At 38.2% G+C, this 19070-nt stretch overlaps 2 protein-coding genes across 2 annotated transcripts in view; one reads left to right on the forward strand and one right to left on the reverse strand.

The window, feature by feature from the left end:
• IL6R (interleukin 6 receptor) overlaps positions 1-8356 on the forward strand; it is a 65972-nt gene extending 57616 nt beyond the window's left edge. Inside the window, exon 10 of the mRNA XM_012548150.3 lies at positions 3366-8356. Coding sequence (XP_012403604.1) covers positions 3366-3612 — 247 coding nt within the window. The 3' untranslated portion in view covers positions 3613-8356. The remainder of the gene's footprint in view (positions 1-3365) is intronic.
• The window catches only part of SHE (Src homology 2 domain containing E), a 63986-nt gene that overhangs the window by 11028 nt on the left and 33888 nt on the right, over positions 1-19070 (reverse strand). The window lies entirely within an intron of this gene.

The raw sequence follows: 19070 nt of genomic DNA on the forward strand, positions 1-19070 counted from the left end.
ATGGTAGGGCCCCAAGGGATAAAGTTTTTTTTAAAACTACTATTGTTGTAGAATTGTAAAATGGGATATTTTTTTTTAACAGAGACCATTTTTATACCTAAAGGAAAATATTAACAGTTGACATTCCAAGAGCTCTTTTTATGGTTTGCAAAAAGCTTTGCATATGTGATCGTATCTGTGATCATAAAGTGTTGAGTGGTGTAATTTTAGGTCTGGAGTCAAGAAGATCTAAATTTTTAAAAAAAATCTGAATTTGAATCCTACCTGAGATACTTATTAGTTGTGTGATCCTGGGCAAAACGAAGATAATTATACCTGTTTCCTAAGTTTATTGTGAGGATAAAATGAGGTAATCTTTAAAGCTAGAAGGAATCCACCTCCAACCCACCCATTTGTAAATTTTGAACTATTATATAATTTCTAGATATTTAAACTTCACGCTTTGTAAATTTAGAACTATTATATAATTTCTAGCTATTTAAGCTTCATAATAGGTTTTATTCCATCATACGGATGAAGAAACTGAGGCTCAGAGAAATTCTGTAATTTTATGCATATGTCACACACATTTGAGTTCTGTAATTCTGGGCAAATTATTTAATCTTTCACAGGGCACTGGGCAACTCTTGCATGTATTTCAAAGCTCTGCATTGATAGAGGGTATTTCCTTATCTGGGAGTTCCCTCTAATAATGAAATCTTAAATCTAGTAAACAGGGTTAGGTTGATAAGTGTTTAACAAATGGCTCTCTGCAAAAGTGGAGGCTTAACACACTTTTTTAATTTAGTGAAACAATTAAGAGTTAAGTGATCTGCCTAGGGTCACACAACTAGGTAAGTATCAAGTGTCTGAGGATGGATTTGAATTCCTGATTCCAGAGCCAGTGCTCTATCCACTGTACCACTTAGCTGCCCTTTTAACACTTTTCAGTTTAATTTGCATTATTATCATTTTTCCCCATCCCTCTCTTAAATCTATAAGACAATAAATCAAGCCTGGATTTATAGCATTTGTTATAAATTTCTGGTCATAAATGAACATACTGAAAATGAAGCAATCTGCTCTTAGGAGCTGCTGAACAGGCTCCATTTCTATACATGTTAGTACACATTCCTACAAGGAAACATATTCTGGTATTTGAATTCAGGTCCTTCCTGATTTCATGTTCTCTTTTCATCACATCAAACACCTCTAGAATCTACTATATGGAAACTGATTAGTTGCATTTAGATAAGAGCTTCTCTAACATGTGTATATATATATATATATATATATATATATATATATACACACACACACACACACACACACACACACACATACTCATACATATACATGTACATATATGTCTTATGATCCTACCTTATAATTAAGATTGTGTCTATATAAATTGCCCACTGTAGTATCTCTAAAAAGAAGGAAGGCAAGGATGGCTCCATTTCTACAAAGATCAAATTCATTGTGTGTAAATGTATAGTTCAAGGAAGATGGCCATAATCTGTTCAAGTTTGGGATAGACATTGGGATAGCATTCAGTCATTGGCCCTGCTCCTTTCTACTGTTGAGAAGCATCTGCAAATCAATGTCTCAGTAAGATATCACAGACTCCATCAAATTTTTCTCTGAGTCCCAGGTTAAGGGCCAAAGGCTGTTCAAGAGCCAAATAGCAATGTGGATAAAGATAGCATGGAGAAATGAAACCCAAGAAAAGCTATTGTTTGTTTTGAGTACTGATTTCATTCTCCTCCCCAACCAAAGCAGCTAACTTATAATGATGAATAAATTGGAATTCGAGATCTCAGCTTGGAACATTCAAAAGAGGACTTGAATGTGTGATCAGTGGAACTGGTAAAACAGTAGTTACTTGTTCTGCCTCATGATCTGTATCCCTTAGGCAACTCATTTATGCTTCAATTTTCTCATCTGTAAAAATGAGGGGGTTGGACTAGATGGCCTCTAAGGTCTCTTTCAGCTCCAAATCTGATCCTACAATCTTTCTTGCCTTGCCCACTTTTCAAAGAATGATAAATCAAGGGTTAGTCAACATATGAGTAGCAGTATGATCATAGACTCTTAGCTGAAAGGGGCCTTTTGTTCTCCTCCTCTGATATTACTTATGAGGAAACTGAGGCTAAATCCAATTCAACAAGCATTTATTAAGGACCTACTGTAGACAGAGTACCAAGAGTACAAAGACTTTTTTTAGGTCATGTGAGCAGGATGTAGCAGAATTGAGATTTGAATTCAAATTCCTTTGTTCTAAATCCAGAATGAAAAGAAGCCAATAGGCCTGGACTGTCCATAGCATGGGTCATCTGCCCCAAGATCACTGAGATACTACTGGACCTTGGGTTGGTAATGAACCTCTCTTTGGGTTACCAAGCTGCTCTTCTCCATTACCTTGTTTGGGCACAAGGCCCCAGAGGCTGAGCACTCCATCAGAAACTGTGATCACAGAGATGTCTATCTCTTTCCTGTTTAACACTGTCTTTCCTGTCGAATGAGTCACTTTTGCCCAAATGGTGTCCACAGCAGGGCTCTATTGGAACTGCTGAAGCTCAGTAGGCTTCCCAAAAGCTGGGGAGCCTGGAGGTGAAATCTCCCATGGGCTGGTTTTAAAGATGCAATTGTTGATGGGGAGGCAGGAATATCAGTAGAAGAAGAAGCAGGAGAACTATAGAGGGAGTGAGTGCGGCAGTGCTTTCTTGCTGTTTGTTCACTCACTCTGAAAATGGTTTGTCAGTGGCAATATTCATTTGTCTGATGGCCCATTTTATTTTCTTTTCTAGTAAAAAGAATACACCCTTAATTTTTTCAAATTAAACAGTTTCCATGCTGAGTATAGGAACTGAAACCAGTTTCATAGAACTACCCCACAAGATTTGTCTCAATTTCCTCATTTGTAAAGTTGGAATGATAATTCTGTCCATTACATAAGGGAATGTTTTTGAAAGCTACTTTAAAAAATTATACACACCCACACATTCCTAATTATCAAGCATTTAACAGCAACTCAACTATTTCTGAGGTCTTTGACATAGAACTTTCTAGAAACAAAAAGCACTATGAAAAACTTAATTAAGATCCATTTGATTGGCATCTAGATGTAAGAGAGTGAGAAGCTGGACTGGGAATCAGGAAGGTCTGAGTTCAAATTCTACCTCAGGCACTTTTTAGTTGCATGATGCTAGACAAACCACTTGTGCTCCCTCTGTTTCCTCATATGATCTGACCTTATCAAAGTGGTCCAGATAGAAATGTTTTTCTTGATGTAGGGGAATAACCTCACTGAAGAATTCTTTGTCAATACATGTAACCATCTGGGTTTCTTGTTTTGTTTCTCTCTGTGTGTATGTATTATCAAGGTACAGAAAAAAGTCGAAGCTGACAACTTTGAAAGAAGGAAAGCCAAACATGCTCCCTCCACATTCTTTGGATCAGGTCCCTGAGAAGCCCCAATCAACCACGGTTTTGGTTCCCCTCATCTCTCCATCTGTGTCTGCCAGTAGCTCTGAGCCTACCAATAACATCCCAGGGCCCAGCGGAAAAGACATTGCGAACACCCAGAGTCTTTATGACATAACCAACAGAGATTACTTTTTCCCAAGGTAGACCCCAAATTTCATGGAGCATTTGGGCTTCAGGTAGGCTAAACGCGAAGAAGTTTAGCCATGGCTTGAAGAAGACTGAGTGGACTCCCAAGAAAGAAGCTTCTCAATGTCATTTCAGTCTACCTGCTGATGGGCTGGTGCTTTTCCTGACTCATTGCTCCATTGGAAAAGCTGCCCTGGACCCCCTCAGAGAACCAGAATGCTTTTTAGGTCCAAGAAGAGCTTCCTGCAGTGAGGAGACAGTCGGCTGGGAGCAAATGGACTGATTTTCACCAAGCAAGATGGAGAGGTGGGTGGGTTTCAAAACCACCAAGTCTCATGATACTCTGAGGAACTGGACTGGTAAATTACTCCAGAGAAAGCACCCTTACACACAGACAGCTATGTTCCTCCCACAGGACATATAGGAGAATGGGGTTTAGGGACTATCTTGTTCCTAAAATCAACAGGACCAAATGGAGAGAAATTATTGGTGTTTTGGATTCAATCACCAACACTGCCATGACCTCAAGGCCTATCCCTCTGCTCATTTGGACATGACAATTTCTAGCACTTTCACTACCTTGTCACTTCCTATGGGCAAGTTTACTTGCCTAATACACACTTTTCACCGTCCTACCAAGATTCTTGGATATCTAGAAGAGTTATTGAAGAAATTTAGCTCTTTGAGCCCTATGGCCCTCTTTCAGTCTTTTTCTTGCTGTGTTGTTGTTTTGTCTTTTATTTTTCCATCCCAGTAAACGGTTGAGAATGAGGACATGGTGCTACCTCTTAGGACAAAATTTTAAAATAATACCCTTCCCCACCTCAACACACACACACACATAAACACACACACACACGAAGAGAGACAGACAGACAGAGGAGAGAGACAGAAGAGACAGAGACAGAGAATCCCCCAACCAAAGATTATTTTAATTAGTGTTTGATCAAAATATTTTATCATGTGCCAATTGCTTCATCCCTATTTTTACTACATGTATATATGTATACAAACATACACTATATATAAAACAAATCTATTAAGTATTTGAAAGGCTTGCCTCGCCCTTTCTCTAGCTCAACACTGTCATTTTACAGAGGAGGAAATTGAGACCCAAAGACTTGGTCCTACAACTCTTTGGTTGACAGTGTTCCACACTCCTCTCCCCTATACAAGGAACTGATACTATCTTTTTTCCCCTTGATGGCAGCTAAGATGTGGTAGTATCCTTTCCTAATCTAGTTAAGGCCAGCCTAGGAGATGATTCCCTTTCACATGAACCACGAAATCTCATTTTTATTATAGATTTATGGGTTTTTGGTTGTTGTTTTGAATTGAAGTTAAGTAAGCTGGGAAAACAATATTTATGTGAATAGGGATGTGAAAACAGAAGAGCAAGCAAGAATATACTTTGTATTAGTTTTTTTTTTTTTAAAGCATGTCAGCTTTTCTTCTTTTTTTTGAGAGGAAGAACATTTGATATTAGAATAGGATCTGTGTATAAATAACTCAGGTTAAAAGCAGAGTAACTTTGTGTAACTGAGCCAAGTGAAAAAGAGGAAGAAGGAAGAAAACATTTTTCCTCTTTCTCATATGTTCTCCCCTCTCCCAAGAGGAAGGATTCTAGTATTTTATTTTTTTATGAATTTGCTTAAAAACATAAATAAATCCCTCTTCTCCTTTGCCCTAAAATGACCCATTAGAATTAGATCATAGAATCTTCAAGTTGAGAGGGACTTAAGAGGGTCATCGAGTTCAATTTGTGTCATTACACAAATGAGGAAACCTAAGATCATGAAATTTGTTAGTGGTATAGCAGAAATTCAGACAAAAGGTCTCTTGAGTTCTAATTCCATCATCTTTTTTATTCTTTGCTACACCTTTATCTTGAAAATGATAAAAGAAATGATAAGTATATTTCTCTGGTAAATAATGTTATAAAATATAACACAATTACTAAGAACAATCAATGGAAAAACACCTCGTCACTTAGAATGATTAGAATTCTTTGGGCCAAGAAAGACTCATAGGAAACTGTTACTTTTGGGGGGCCTCCTTCCCCCACCTTTTTAATTCGTCATTAGTTCTCTCTCCGGTGTTCCATATTTTCCAGCTCACCTTCTTCCCACCCCAGGCTACCCTCATTCAAAAGGGCAGATTTTAAAAAAAACCAAAAAGAATCATCATTTTGCTATTTGCTTGTAACACTTTATTGCTATTGGCACCGGATAAGTGAGTAAGTTAGCAAGAATGTTAGCCTATAGGACTAAGAGATCTGGGTAGTCTGGGGGGCTAGTTAACTACAATGTATTAATCAAATCACTTTAACTCTTTGAGCTTCAGTTACACATCTGCAAAATGGGTCTGTAAATGGGAATTGGACAAAGCATTGTTGTTTCCAAGGTCCCTTCCAGCTCTTAAGTTTTGTGATGCCCTAGGTTTATTTGCAAAGCTGGCTTAAACTGTGAAGTTCTGAAAGCCTATTATAGGCCAGGCAGTGAATCTCTATTCATAAGAGCATCAAGCAAGTTTTTAAGAGTGGTTGGTTGGTGGGTTTTTTTTTTTAATGTTATCTGAAGTTTCATAAAGGTTTCTGGAACCTGAGCACAGCAGAAATAGCGTTCAGAGGAAACTTCAAAATAAGCATCTGTCTCACAAAGTATCGTTCTGTGCCTTGTAGTTCTTAAAGTATTTGAAAGGGTTTTTTTTTTTCTTTTTGCCCACATACAAGCTTAACAAACTCAAGCTGAGCCAAGTTAGACTAAGATGTGAAATTCAGATAATTCATTATCTCTGAGAGCCAGCAAGCTTTGATCTCAAAATGATGATTGCTTTCAGGATTACTGTAACCCTGGAGGTTTGTTTTTTGTTATTTTTTTTTAGCTAACCAAAGAGCACTCCCCAACCACCTGCTTTCTGTCTTTGTCTCGCTGTCTCTCAATAAGCAAGGATAAGTGAAGTATATGTCTGAACCTTCTTTTTTGAGTCCTGTCTCTTCCCCCAAAAAGTACTACTCCAAATTGTCTTGAGATGGCAAGTTCCCCATCACTGCAGGAGCTCAAGAAGAAACTGGGTGACCATTTACTGGGGATCACACAAGAGAGTTCTTGCTTCAGATTGGGATTTGGCTTAGATGAGTTTTAAGGTCCCTTGTAACTCTGCAAATGTATGAACCATAAGCTAGACTAAGATTCTTCATCTTGGCTCTTGATTTTAATCTAAGGGATGCATTTTGACCAGAATTTGAGCTTTGTTTGTTGGCCTTCATCCGCGATGATGGTGCTAGTAACCCAACATCAACAGAAACCCCTGTCTGTAGTACAACGTACTCAGATTTTTGTGTAGCCCTGAGACTTCTTGGAATGAGAAACACCAAAGGATGTGCCTTGATCAATGCTGGGCCCACAGAGCCACTGGTAAATCCTCAGACAACTCTTTGCTCTAAAGTACAGCGATGGATTTGTGGGTCCGTTTGCCCCGGACAAGTTGTCAGATGCCTCCTGAAGGAGACTGAAAAATTGTGTGTCTGATGACAAGTACTAGCAGGGTAGGAAGGAGAAACTCCTGGGGAAGAGAGTCATGGCCTGAAACAGAATCCAAGCAAGGATAAAACAACAGTTGGGGCCAAGTAAGTACAGGATTTCTTCGCTGTGCCCAATTTCAGGGAGCCTGTGGAAGAGCTGAGATTCACACTTGGAGTGGCAGAGAGAGGGAATGAGAGGGAAAATTTTTTGACTCAGCCTGGCTTTCCTAACCTTTGGCCTTTTCTGGGGCGAATGACCCATTCCCCACCTCTGCTTTGCATCGACATGTCTACTCCAATAATCCTTTGGGGCACCAATGCTCATACTGCATTTCACCAACTGCCAATTAATTCCAAATTTACTTTTACATATTGGAAAATCTGGACCACCACAGCCGGAGCATGGATTGTGGGCAGGACCAATTGCTATGGTAATGCCCTTCATAAGTTATGGCTGAGGGCATCTCCCATTCTATGAAGAGAAGTGCCATGGTTTCTGAATTCCTCAGTAAGCAAACTTTCCAGAACCTCATGCTCTTCCTCTTTCACACTAAGCCATGGCCTGGGTCTGTTTCCTGACCCAAAGCCATGCTTCATGTGGGTACAGGATTCCAGAGATAATCTGAAGACATTTTACTTTGGAGAAATGGTGAAAACTAATAGTGGTGATTTTGAGCAAGAACATGGCACCCTGGATTTCTACTCAGGTCAATGACCAAAATGGGGGGTTTCTGGAAATTTGTAGCAGTTTCTGGAGCAGGTGGGGTGGAAAGTTTGGGGGGCTGCAGAGAGCCCTGAACATAGCGCTCAGAGCAGATGTCTATTCTAATTAGCTAATGTCAATCTTTGCATCACATTCTGGGAGCCAGCCAGCCAGAGTTTCTATGGTAACATTAACATTAATTAAGGGGCATTCTCAGTTTAATGAATGTTGCAATGCTCAAGCTAAGATGCCACTAGAAAAATGAGCCTGCTCCTCATTGGAGAATTCTAGAAGGTGTCAAAGTTACCTATGCTACAGAATTTACCTGGATGTAAATCACTGGCTTGTTTTTGTTTTGTTTTGTTTTGCAAAATACCTCAATCTTATGATTTTTTTGTGAACAGAATATTTTTCAACTGTCTAGCATTTACCAAAAATTAATATCTGTATCAATAAGAAATCTTTTCTATCTGCTGTTTTTATTTTCATATAAAGAAAATATTTAAATGTTTGCAATAAACACATTTTAAAAACTTATTATGTCTGAGATGAATTTGAACTTAGGGTTCCCAGACTATTTGGAAAGACCATAAAGACAAATGAAATGCAGCATGGTATGACAAACAAAGGATAAACCTTGGATTAAGGAAGATCTAGGTCCAAATACTACCTCTAACACATACTAGCTGCGTGACCATGGGCAAGTTAACCTTTTCATGCCTAGGCAACACGTTAAAGCTACAAGTTGCAGAGGAATGACTTGTTTGCATTAGTGTTGGAAGGGGAGTTTCCATACTGGGAGTTTCTCACACTGTAATATCACAGGTCTGGGGACCAACCAAAAAAAATAGATCTGTAACCCAAAGTGTCACATTTTATAACTTAGTTTCCTCATTTGTAGGGGGAAATGAAGAGTTTGGACAAGAAATAATGACATTTATATGGAACTTTAAGGTTTACAAAGCATTTTAATAATAGCACTAATTTAACATTAATTAAAATCAGTCAGAATATAAGTTCTATAAGGTTGGCAAAGAGTTTTACACATATTGTCTCATTTATTCCTCACAACAACTCTGGGAGGTAGGTGCTGTTATTCTTTCCACAGTACAGGTCAGGAAACTGAGGTTGAGAAAGTAAGTGACTTTCCTGGGATCACAGTATCTGAGGCAGAATTTGAACCCAAGCAATCCTGACTCTTAAGTTCTGTATTCTAAACACTACATAAGAGATATCAAAAGGTAAGCAATGGGCCACATGGGGCCCACAACACTTCCAATGCAGCCTGAACCAGATTAAACTGTAACTGGGAAATATTGAACAAAATAAATAAAACTATAATTGCAGAAGAAAATGGTAAACCACTTCAGTATCTCTGCCAACAAAACCTCAAATAGGATCACAAAGTTTGATGTGACTGAATAATAACCACATGACTTAGGTCTTGGAGAGAAGGATTTCAGGAAGGATGCTTTCCTAGGCCTTGAAGAGAAGGATTTTGTGAAGGAACCCATGACCTAGGGAAGGATTTCAATGAGAAGGAGTGCATCCTAGGCTAATTTACAGAGAGGGGAAATGGCTGAACAAATATGGAAACAACCAGTGGCTCATTTGGGCTGGAATGGGGAGAATGTGATCAGATTCATGCGCGTAGGAAATCTATTTTGACAACTGTGAGAAATATGGACTTTGAGAAGAGTTTGGAGATGTAGAGAGAGGAGCTCCTGAGAGAGTTATGGGAGGCAGGATTAATGTTCTCCAGCACATGATGAAGGCCATGTGTGACACAGACTTGGAAAAACAAAAGGGGAAAGAAGATGGAAAAAAGAAGAAGAGTATGAGCAGAGGAAAGGAAGACCCAGGAGGTTTTGACCTCATCTTACAAGGGGAGATGGCACTGAAAGACAAAAATAGGAAAGATTTATCTTTTGCTTTGTCTGAGAAACTAGTGAGTCAGGTGGCTAAGGAGTTGGAAGATGGAGAGGTCAATTAGTCAACAAGCATTTATTAAGCACCTACTATGTGTCAGGCACTGTACTAATCATTAGGTATACTAAGTAAGGAAAAGACAAGTTCCTGGTCTTAAAAAACTCATAACTTAATGAGAGGGACAATGTGCAAACAATTATATATCTATATCTATATAATTATATAGATATGTATAGAGATAGAGATATATTTATAGAGACAGAGACAGAGAGACAGAGAAACAGAGACAGAGACAAAGAGAAACAGAGAGACAGAAAGACAGAGACAGAGAAAGACAAGTTCCTGGTCACAAAGAACTCACAACTTAATGAGAGGTACAATGTGCAAACAATTATGTATATATATCTATATCTATAATTATGTATATTTATATATATATAGAGAGAGAGAGACAGAGATAGAAGGAAAGAGATAGAGACAGAAAGACGGAGAGACAGAGACAGAGACAGAAAGAGAAAGAAATAGAGGAAAAGAAAGTGGGGACTAAAGGCTATGTTTTTAAGGGTCTCTGTTTTGCTTTCCTTCTTCTAATAGAACTTTTTTGTATAAGATTCTGAACAGTAGACTTCAATTGGATAGAAAGTCATGATCTGCAGGATGTTACACAGAGCACTGACCCAGTTTTCCTCTTTAGGAGGGAGAAAAAAAATCAAAAAAACATTGCTAATCAACTTCCAAGGACAACATCCCCAAGTTGAGACAGATCAAGGAAACATTTGTAACAAGAAGTCTAAGAAAACTCCTCTGATCCCTTAGAGTGTCACAAACCCTGTTGAGAGACTGAAGATACCTATAGGTTCCTCAAAATATTGCTTTTAAATAATTCAAGGAAATATTAATTTTAGGTAGAGATTAGTAAAATAAAAATGCAATTTTATTCTATCCAAGTTCACTGGTCCCCAAATTTATTCAGGAACCCCCTGGAGTTCTATGAAACTCATAATAAAAGCCCCTCCTCTAGGTGCTAGAATGCATAACTAAATGGTATTTTAGCCACAACTTGTATCTTAAATCTGCAAAATACACACACACACACACACACACACACACACATACACACACTCAAAAAACCATTTGTTTTATCTAAGACTTTAGTGAGTTTCACAAAACCTAAAGTATAAGCACATTTAAAAGCTTTTCTGTATCTGGAGGTTGTTTAAAGCAATCTGCTATGTTCTTCACCTAGAAAAATTTTAAATAATATTTAACTTGTTAAAACAACAACAACAAGGGAAGTGCAAAACTCACACACACACTCCCAGAGTCTTCTTAGGCCCTTCATATCATAAGAGCTTTTGACACAAAAAGGAATAGGAGAAAGATACAGAACAGTCAGAACAGTTATCTGCAAAAGGAAACATTTTTTTGGTAAAAAAGTATTCTTAGAACCCAAGACTTCTATTGATGTTGGGAAATTAAAATGCAATGGTTACAAAATATCCTCGAAGATACCGTTTAGAAAACCCAGTGTTGTACAAAATAAAAACCAAAGTAGTGAAAATTTGGGAAGTAGGATTGTGGAATTAACTCTCTTCAAAAAACTGACTTGAAATGTCAATGTGGAGAAAATACAGATAACGGGAGGTAAAGTAGAAATAGTTCAGGGTTGAAGGGGAAACCCCTTCCAGCAAAACCTTGAGGGATGCTTGAAAGTTCCCTGGGGCAGATTGAGAAGCATGTGAAAGCCATCTGCTGCCTGCTTCCCTGCCCGGGCAATCAGAGGAAAACCACAGGAGAAGAGTGACAGACTCCACGGTTTCCTTCAGGATGCCTACTTCTGTTTCTGAGGTTGGTTCCCGGGCTTATTCTGAGCTACACAGGAAGCAGATGGCCCCAGGGTGACAATCCTGCATGGATAGTGGAGCCATGGGGTGAGAAGAGGACAGAACAAACTAGAGATAGTCCCTTCCTTTTTTCTTACATTGTAACTGTTAGGATAGCAGGGCGATGGTATTCATACCAGAAGAACTTGTGCTAGCAGATGGTGTTTTCAACCAGGGACACTCTGTTCCATGAACAGTCTCTAAGAAAGCTGGATCAATGATATTGCATCAAGGCACAGATCCCCCAAGGCTGGCTTTCTATCCCATACAGATATAACAGCCTGACAAGTAAGTCCCTTCCTCTCCTTAGGTACCAGTTTCTTCTTCCATAATAAGCAGTTATTAAGCTTACTTTTATTTCAGGTACCCTGTGAAGTCAGAGGTCCTTTCCAGCTCCAACATTCAGGGATTCTATATGGCCCAGAGAGTGGGAACTGAGTCAAGAAACCTGGGGGTCTACTCTTCGCTTTGTTGTCTTTGGGCACATTGATTTTGACTTCCTCACTTGCCAAATGGGGACTAGACTATTTGAATTACACACACACACACACACACACACACACACACTCTTTTTTTTTTTTTTTTTTTTTGGTGAGGTAATCAAGGTTAAGTTACTTGCTCAGGATCACAGCTAGTGTCAAATGTCTGAGGCTGTATTCGAATTCAGATGCTCCTGACTTCAGGGCCAGTGCTCTCTCCACTCACTGTGTCCCCTAGCTACCTTCAGACTAGGGGACTTTTTCCACTGGCAACCCCTTTTCACTTGAGAAATTTTTACATAACCTGGTATAAAATAAGTATACAAATCAAACATTTATAATAATAATAATATAATATATATATATATAATTATATGTTACACATAATATACATTATGCATAATATATAATGATAGTAAATTATGATTTCTTGACCCCCATATTCAATTATAAGATCCCTTGTGGGGTCTTAAACCACAGCTAAAGAAACTAGGGACTAGATGAACTCTAAGGTATTTTCCTAACTCTAGCACCTTAGCCATTGTATGATTGGCCAGGCTGGAAAATCAAAAGCCTGATGAGCTTTTGTTATTAGTAATGCGCTTTTAAAACAGCTCTCAATTAAGCAGCCTTGTAGAAAAAAGGAAGGGAAAGGCCTCAGGGATTTACACCTCCTCCTGGGTGGGCTTGATTTGGATACCTATGTTTAAATATTTTCCCCATGTGCAATGACAGCCTCCCACCCTTTCATATATTTCATAGCTTCTCCTCTTATTTTCTTTCTGAAAGCCACTCCTCTCTTCTTCAAATGAACTTTTTGACTCAGCTACTTCCTAACTGAGACCAAAATAGCTTTAGGTGGTGACCTAAAAGGTGATTGAATCAAATCTTGTCAGTGAAGCCAAATGTCACAGCATAAATGGGAGGGTATATTCATCTCTGTTGGAATAAAGTTGTTCCAAGTGTTAAAAATAAAGTAACCTTCCTCAGCAGGTGCTCAAAGAGGGTGGTTTTTGGTGTGTTTTTTTCTTTTTTGTTTAACATATGTTGCAATTAAGCCTCCGTTGTCAAACGAGATATTTGTAAAGTATTGAGCCTAAAACAGGAGGTGCTTAATAAATGTTTGCCTTCCCTTCCTCCAGAAATGAATGTATATAGAGCTGACATTAGCTATGGGCCCAAGTATAACTAGGAATTTTTTCACCTGGGGCAAAATCTTTGGAGGAAAGGTCATAATCTGAGTTGGAGGTTAAGCCAGGGTGCATTATAGGAAGAAGATGGACTCTTATCACTGTCCCTCCCCAGCTTTGCTTTTGTAAATCACTCTCTCTCCTGACTGCCTTTCTCTATCTGACCTCTCTGGAAGTTCAGATTTGTGAAAAGCCACAAGATGAGAAGCACAAAATTAATGGCACCTTGGAGGGTCCTCTCAAGAATAGAGAGTTTGCTTCCCTCCTCCTCCATTCCTTTCCATGTTGATAAAAGACATGGGAAAAGCCCTAGATATTCTATCCTAGTCAGTCCTCTGGACCCCCAAAGTAATCAAGACACTGTGTGCTCCAGACAACTTCATCCTGGGTTTTATCTAAATTAGAGATTCTTAATCTTTTTGGTGTCATAATCCCCTTTGGCAGTGTGGTGAAGCCCATGGACTCCTCAAAACACTTTTTTAAAATGCATAAAATAAAATATGTAGGATGATAAAGAAACACATTTTATTGAATTGGTATTAGGGTTTTTTTTTTTTTTAAATACACAAAAACTCAGCTTATGGACCTTTGTGCTGTCATAAAGGGTTTGTTTCTGTTTTGCTAGAAGAAACTACAAAGAATAAAATCACAGACCTTAATATATTTGTAATAAGTAGACTGCTGGAAACCGTCTATGTAAAGTGATTTTTATATGATTCAAATTTACCTGTTGACATAGGGAAGGGAAGAGGGAGACAAGAGCGGGGCTGCTTTTGTGGAGGGAGGGTCCTGCACATTCAAGATGGGAGCTTGGGACAGAGAATCGAGAGCAGAAGGAACATGTGGTGGTGAGGGCGGACATCTGGGGGCCATACAAGAGAAGATGGGTGACTTCTGCTTTCACTTGGAGAGTTTTTTTTGGGCTGGGTGGGAACATTGAGCCAAGTGGTGGAGCAGAGGGCAGGGGCAAGGAAAGAGAGAGAGAGAGACAGAGACAAACAGAGAGAGACAGAGATAGAGATAGAGATAGAGAGAGAGAGAGAGAGAGAGACAGACAGACAGAGAGAGAGACAAAGACAGAGAGAGAGAAAGAGGGAGGGAAAGAGGCAATTGTTCAGTTATTCAATTGTGTCTGATTCTGTGTGACCTCCTAGACTTTGCTCATATGATTTTCTTGGCAAAGGTCTCATCCCTTTCTTTCTCCAAGGTATCCCCATTTTCCTGAAGAGGACCTGAGGTAAATAGGGGTTAAATGACTTGCCTAGGATCACACATCTAGTAAGTGTCTGAGGCCAGATTTGAACTCAGATGTTTCTGACTCAGTCTCAGAGTCATTAACATAGGTGGGGTTTTTTGACTATAGGTTTCTTTCAGAATTCAAGTAAAGTTGGATTTGAGTAATAGAAATTTACATAAAGCTAAAACTGCTCCACTGATTGACAAGCTATGACTTTATACTGCTGACCCAACTTTTATAATACTAATACAATTTTAATTGAGGTGCTGTATTCATGACTTGTCATGAAGAATTCATCACCAAGCAGTCAGTGACTTGGCGAGGAACATCTCTGTCCTTAACTAAGGTGGCTCTTGGAAAGCAGATTGTGCTTGAGACTATCTCACCGCCTTTACAATTGGGAAGAGGAATGACCAGGGATGGTATTCTGTTGGCAGAACACAAGGAACACAGAGGCATTGCCAAAAGGCAACGAGACATTGCAATAGGATCACAAACACATAGATTTAGAGCTGTCAATTAGGGCAATTACTGCATTAATTTTAAAAGATAACCTGCCTTTTCTTCCAATTAATCAAATTTGAAAACAATCATGGCAAATCCCTCAATACATATCTACATATTCCAGCAAGTCAAATCCTCATATTAGCTTTGTTCAAAATTGGATGTTTCTTTCTGTATCTACAGTTTGCCACCGTTCTGTTAAGAGGCAACTGTCATGTTTTCATTTTCATTCCTTTGGATTTATAGTCTTTTGTTGCATTGGTCAAAATTCTAAAGGGTTTCAAAGTTGTTTTTTTTTCTATAATGTTACTGTTTAATCCTACTTACTTTGTTCTACACCAAGATCTACTCGTTTTTTTTCTAAAATTATCCATTTCTTATGGCACAGCAAATTTTCCATCACATCCATATACCACAATTCATTTAGCTGTTTCCCAGTAGGGAGCCAACTTCCTAATTTCCAGTTTTGGTCTACTTGAACATAGCTGCTCTCAATATTTTTGTACATATGTATCCTTTCTTCTTTCCTTGATTCCTTTGGGGATAGAAGCCTAACTGGGGCAGCTAGGTAGCACAGCAGAAAAGAATTCTGGGCCTAAAGTCAGGAAGCCTCATCTTCCCAAGTTCAAATCCAGACTCAGATACTTAGTAATGTGACCCTGGACAAGTTATTTAACCCTGTTTGCCTCAGTTCCTCATCTGTAAAATGGGCTAGAGAGAAAATAAAATCTTAGCCAAGAAAAGCCCAAATAGGATCATAGAATCAGATTAAAACAACCAAACAACAACATAAGCCTAATAAATGGTACAGATGAGTTAAGGGGTGTGTGCAGTTTTGCAACTTTCTAGGTATAGTTATAAACTGTCAGAATGCCTGAACCAATTCACGGCATCCCAAAGTGCAACAGAAAACCTGTTTTTCCACAGTTCAACAAAAATCATTGCTATTTTCTTCCTTTGTCATCTTTAACAGACTGATAGATATCAAATTTATCAAGATTATTATTTAAAATGATAATTAAACATTATTATTAAGTTTATATTATCAAGTAGAAACTTATCAAAGTAGAACATCAGAGTTTAATTTATATTTCCCTATTGTTAGTGAATTAGAAAATTCTGTTTGGTCTTCTTCCTTTGAAAATTACCTGTTCGTATTATATAGATAAATTGGAGAATGATTCTTAATTTTACATATTAGAATCAATTCTTCATATATTTTGAAAAGGAGAACTTTATCAGGGACACTTATGGCAAAGATTTTTTACCCCCATTGAGCTATTTTCCTGTTGATTTTACTATATTTGTTTGCGAAATCCCTTTTTAATTTTATATAATGAAAGTGTCCATTTTCTTAAGTACTCTCTCTTAGAAATCACTTACTTCATCATGAACTATTCCTCTATTTTTCTGAATGGTAATTTCTTTCTTTCTTTCTTTCTTTCTTTCAGGCAATTGGTTCACATGGCTAATAAATGTCTAAGGCACAATTTCTTTTTTTTCCCCCAGAGACATTTTGAGTTTCAGTGACTCACCCAGGGTCACACAGCCAGGAAGTGTTAAGTGTCTGAAATCACATTTGAACTCAGGTCCTCCTGACTTCAGGGCTGGTGCTCTTTTCACTGCACCACCTTGCTGCCTCCCAAGGCCCAATTTCAACTCAGGTCCTCTTGACTCCAGGGCTGGTACTCTCTCCATGATGTTCCTAGCTGCCTCATTGCTTTGTTTCTCTAATTTGTTTATATTTTTATTATTATTAATTTATTTTTTTATTGTGTTATTATAAACATTTGTTTACAATGTGACTTTTTCTATTTAGGTTCTTTTTTTCCACGTGGAACTTATGTGGGTATATGGAGTTAGGAGCTGGTTCACTATTGCAATTTGAATGAGTTTTTTTTCTGTGCCAGTTCAAGGAGTTTAAAATGAGAGATGTGATCAGTTTTTCTTCCTCCACTTCAGTTCCCATATTTGGCAACAAAAGCCTCTCTTTGATTATGTGAGTAGGAAGTAGTTTTAAGGCAAAACAAAACAAAACAAAAAAACCCACGCAAAAGATTTGTGTCCAAAAGGGCTAGAGACAGAGTGCGGACGTGCTGTGATCATCCAGTTTATACCCAGATTGGCAGTTCTCAAGATGGTTCCCTATTTTCTTATTCTGCACAGAAGTCCTGTCTCTGATGTGTTAATTAAGTCTGCTGGCTCCTTTGGGTGGGTGGCCATTGATCGATGGGGAACAAGGTGTTCTTTGTTACTAGTTAACTAGTTAATGCCTCCTCAATATCACTGATATAGCATCTCAGTATAATTTAACCAAGTAACATCCGTTACTTTTTATAAAGGGATATTTCTTTATTTAAACTTTGTTTTTTTTGGGGGGGGGGTTAGTGTGTGCTTTCTTTTACAACATATGTTTTGCAAGACCCCACATGTATAACCTATATCAAATTGCTTGCTTTATGAAGGAATATTTAGTGAGATTAGAACAGAAAATATAAAACATTTCTCCTTTCAACACCAAGATCTTTTTCATTTTGATCCTGAGAAGAGTAGTTTAAAGATCTAAAATGTAGAGTGGAGAAAGTAATTGATCTATTATATAACTTGGAGCTTATTTTAGTTTATTTTACTAAGCTCTCAACACTTAGCACACTGCCTGGCATACAGCACGTGCTTTATAAATGCTTCCTGACAAGGGGGAAAACATCATCAGGATAATGGTTGTTTCTGGTAGGTGTAAGTTAGAGTTGTAAAGTGGGACCCCTGGAGTCCAGTACCCTCATCTCAAGTTCAGAAGAGAAGGAAGTTGACTTTCCCAATGTCAGTGCTGGGATTGGAACACTAGAAACATAACACTCTTGTCTGTACACTAGGTGCTTTGCCTTTCTGGTTATAGTTATAGCCTCAAAAATGTTCATTTTTTAAAAAACTGAACTGAGTGAAACGCAATTATTAAGTACTTTCACACTAGGTGATTAAAAAAAAAGTGAAATGGGTCCCTGTCCTCAAGGAGCTTACATTCTGTTGGGGAAGAAGATTGATGGCCAGGAAGGAGAATTACAAGTCAGGGTCATCACAAAGATGGTCAGTAAAACAAAAAGACAGTGAATTCAGTCTGCCTTTTCAGCCACAAGGATGGAGTTATTGGATTACAGTTCTCAAAACGAGAGGTGGCAATAGGCAATAGGCAATAGATAAGGTTCCTAAACTTTTCCCACTCTTTTTCCCCTGAGAAATTTTTTATGTGACCCTAGGGCATATAGGTATATAAAACAGGTATACAAATCAAACATTTACTCATACTCAAACAAATCGTCATTTTGCATCCCTCACATTCAGTTACAAGCGCCCATATGAGCTTTTGAACCACAGTTTAAGGAGCTAGTCTATAGGGCACAGGTCTGTGAAGGTCAGGTTTGGAGGGAGGAGCACACAGTAGGTGACACTGAATATACACAATAACTTTCCTACATTAAAATTTCCTTAAAGGTCAACTTAACTTTTCTTTTTTAAATATATGTATAATCATTTTATTATTTTTTTTATTAAAGCTTCTTTTTCTGATTTTCAAAAATGTTTTATTTTTATTAAAGCTTTTCATTTACAAAACATGGGTAATTTTTCAACACTGACCCTTGCAAAGCTGTTCCAATTTTTCCCCTCCTTCCCCCCACCCTCTCCCCTAGATGGCAGGTAATCCAATACATGTTAAATATGTTAAAATATATGTTAAATCCAATATATGTATACATATTTATATATTAACTTAACTTTTCATGCTGATATTTTGGAAAATTTTTGAAGCAGTCATTCAGCAAGCATTTATCAAGCACTATGTTCCATCTATGCTGCTATGTGCTGGGGATACAAAGATAGGTAAAAGCCAGTTCTCTGCTGGTGGGGAACTGTAATACAAGAGACCATGTGCATAAAGGTCTGTAAATACAAGATACACACAGTGAGAATGAGAGGTAATTTTGGAAGGGTGGAGAGGGCTTCAAGGAAAGACCTCCTACAAAAGCTGGGAT

The sequence above is a fragment of the Sarcophilus harrisii genome, chromosome 4 (assembly GCF_902635505.1).
Source record: "Sarcophilus harrisii chromosome 4, mSarHar1.11, whole genome shotgun sequence".
NCBI classification, from domain to species: domain Eukaryota; kingdom Metazoa; phylum Chordata; class Mammalia; order Dasyuromorphia; family Dasyuridae; genus Sarcophilus; species Sarcophilus harrisii.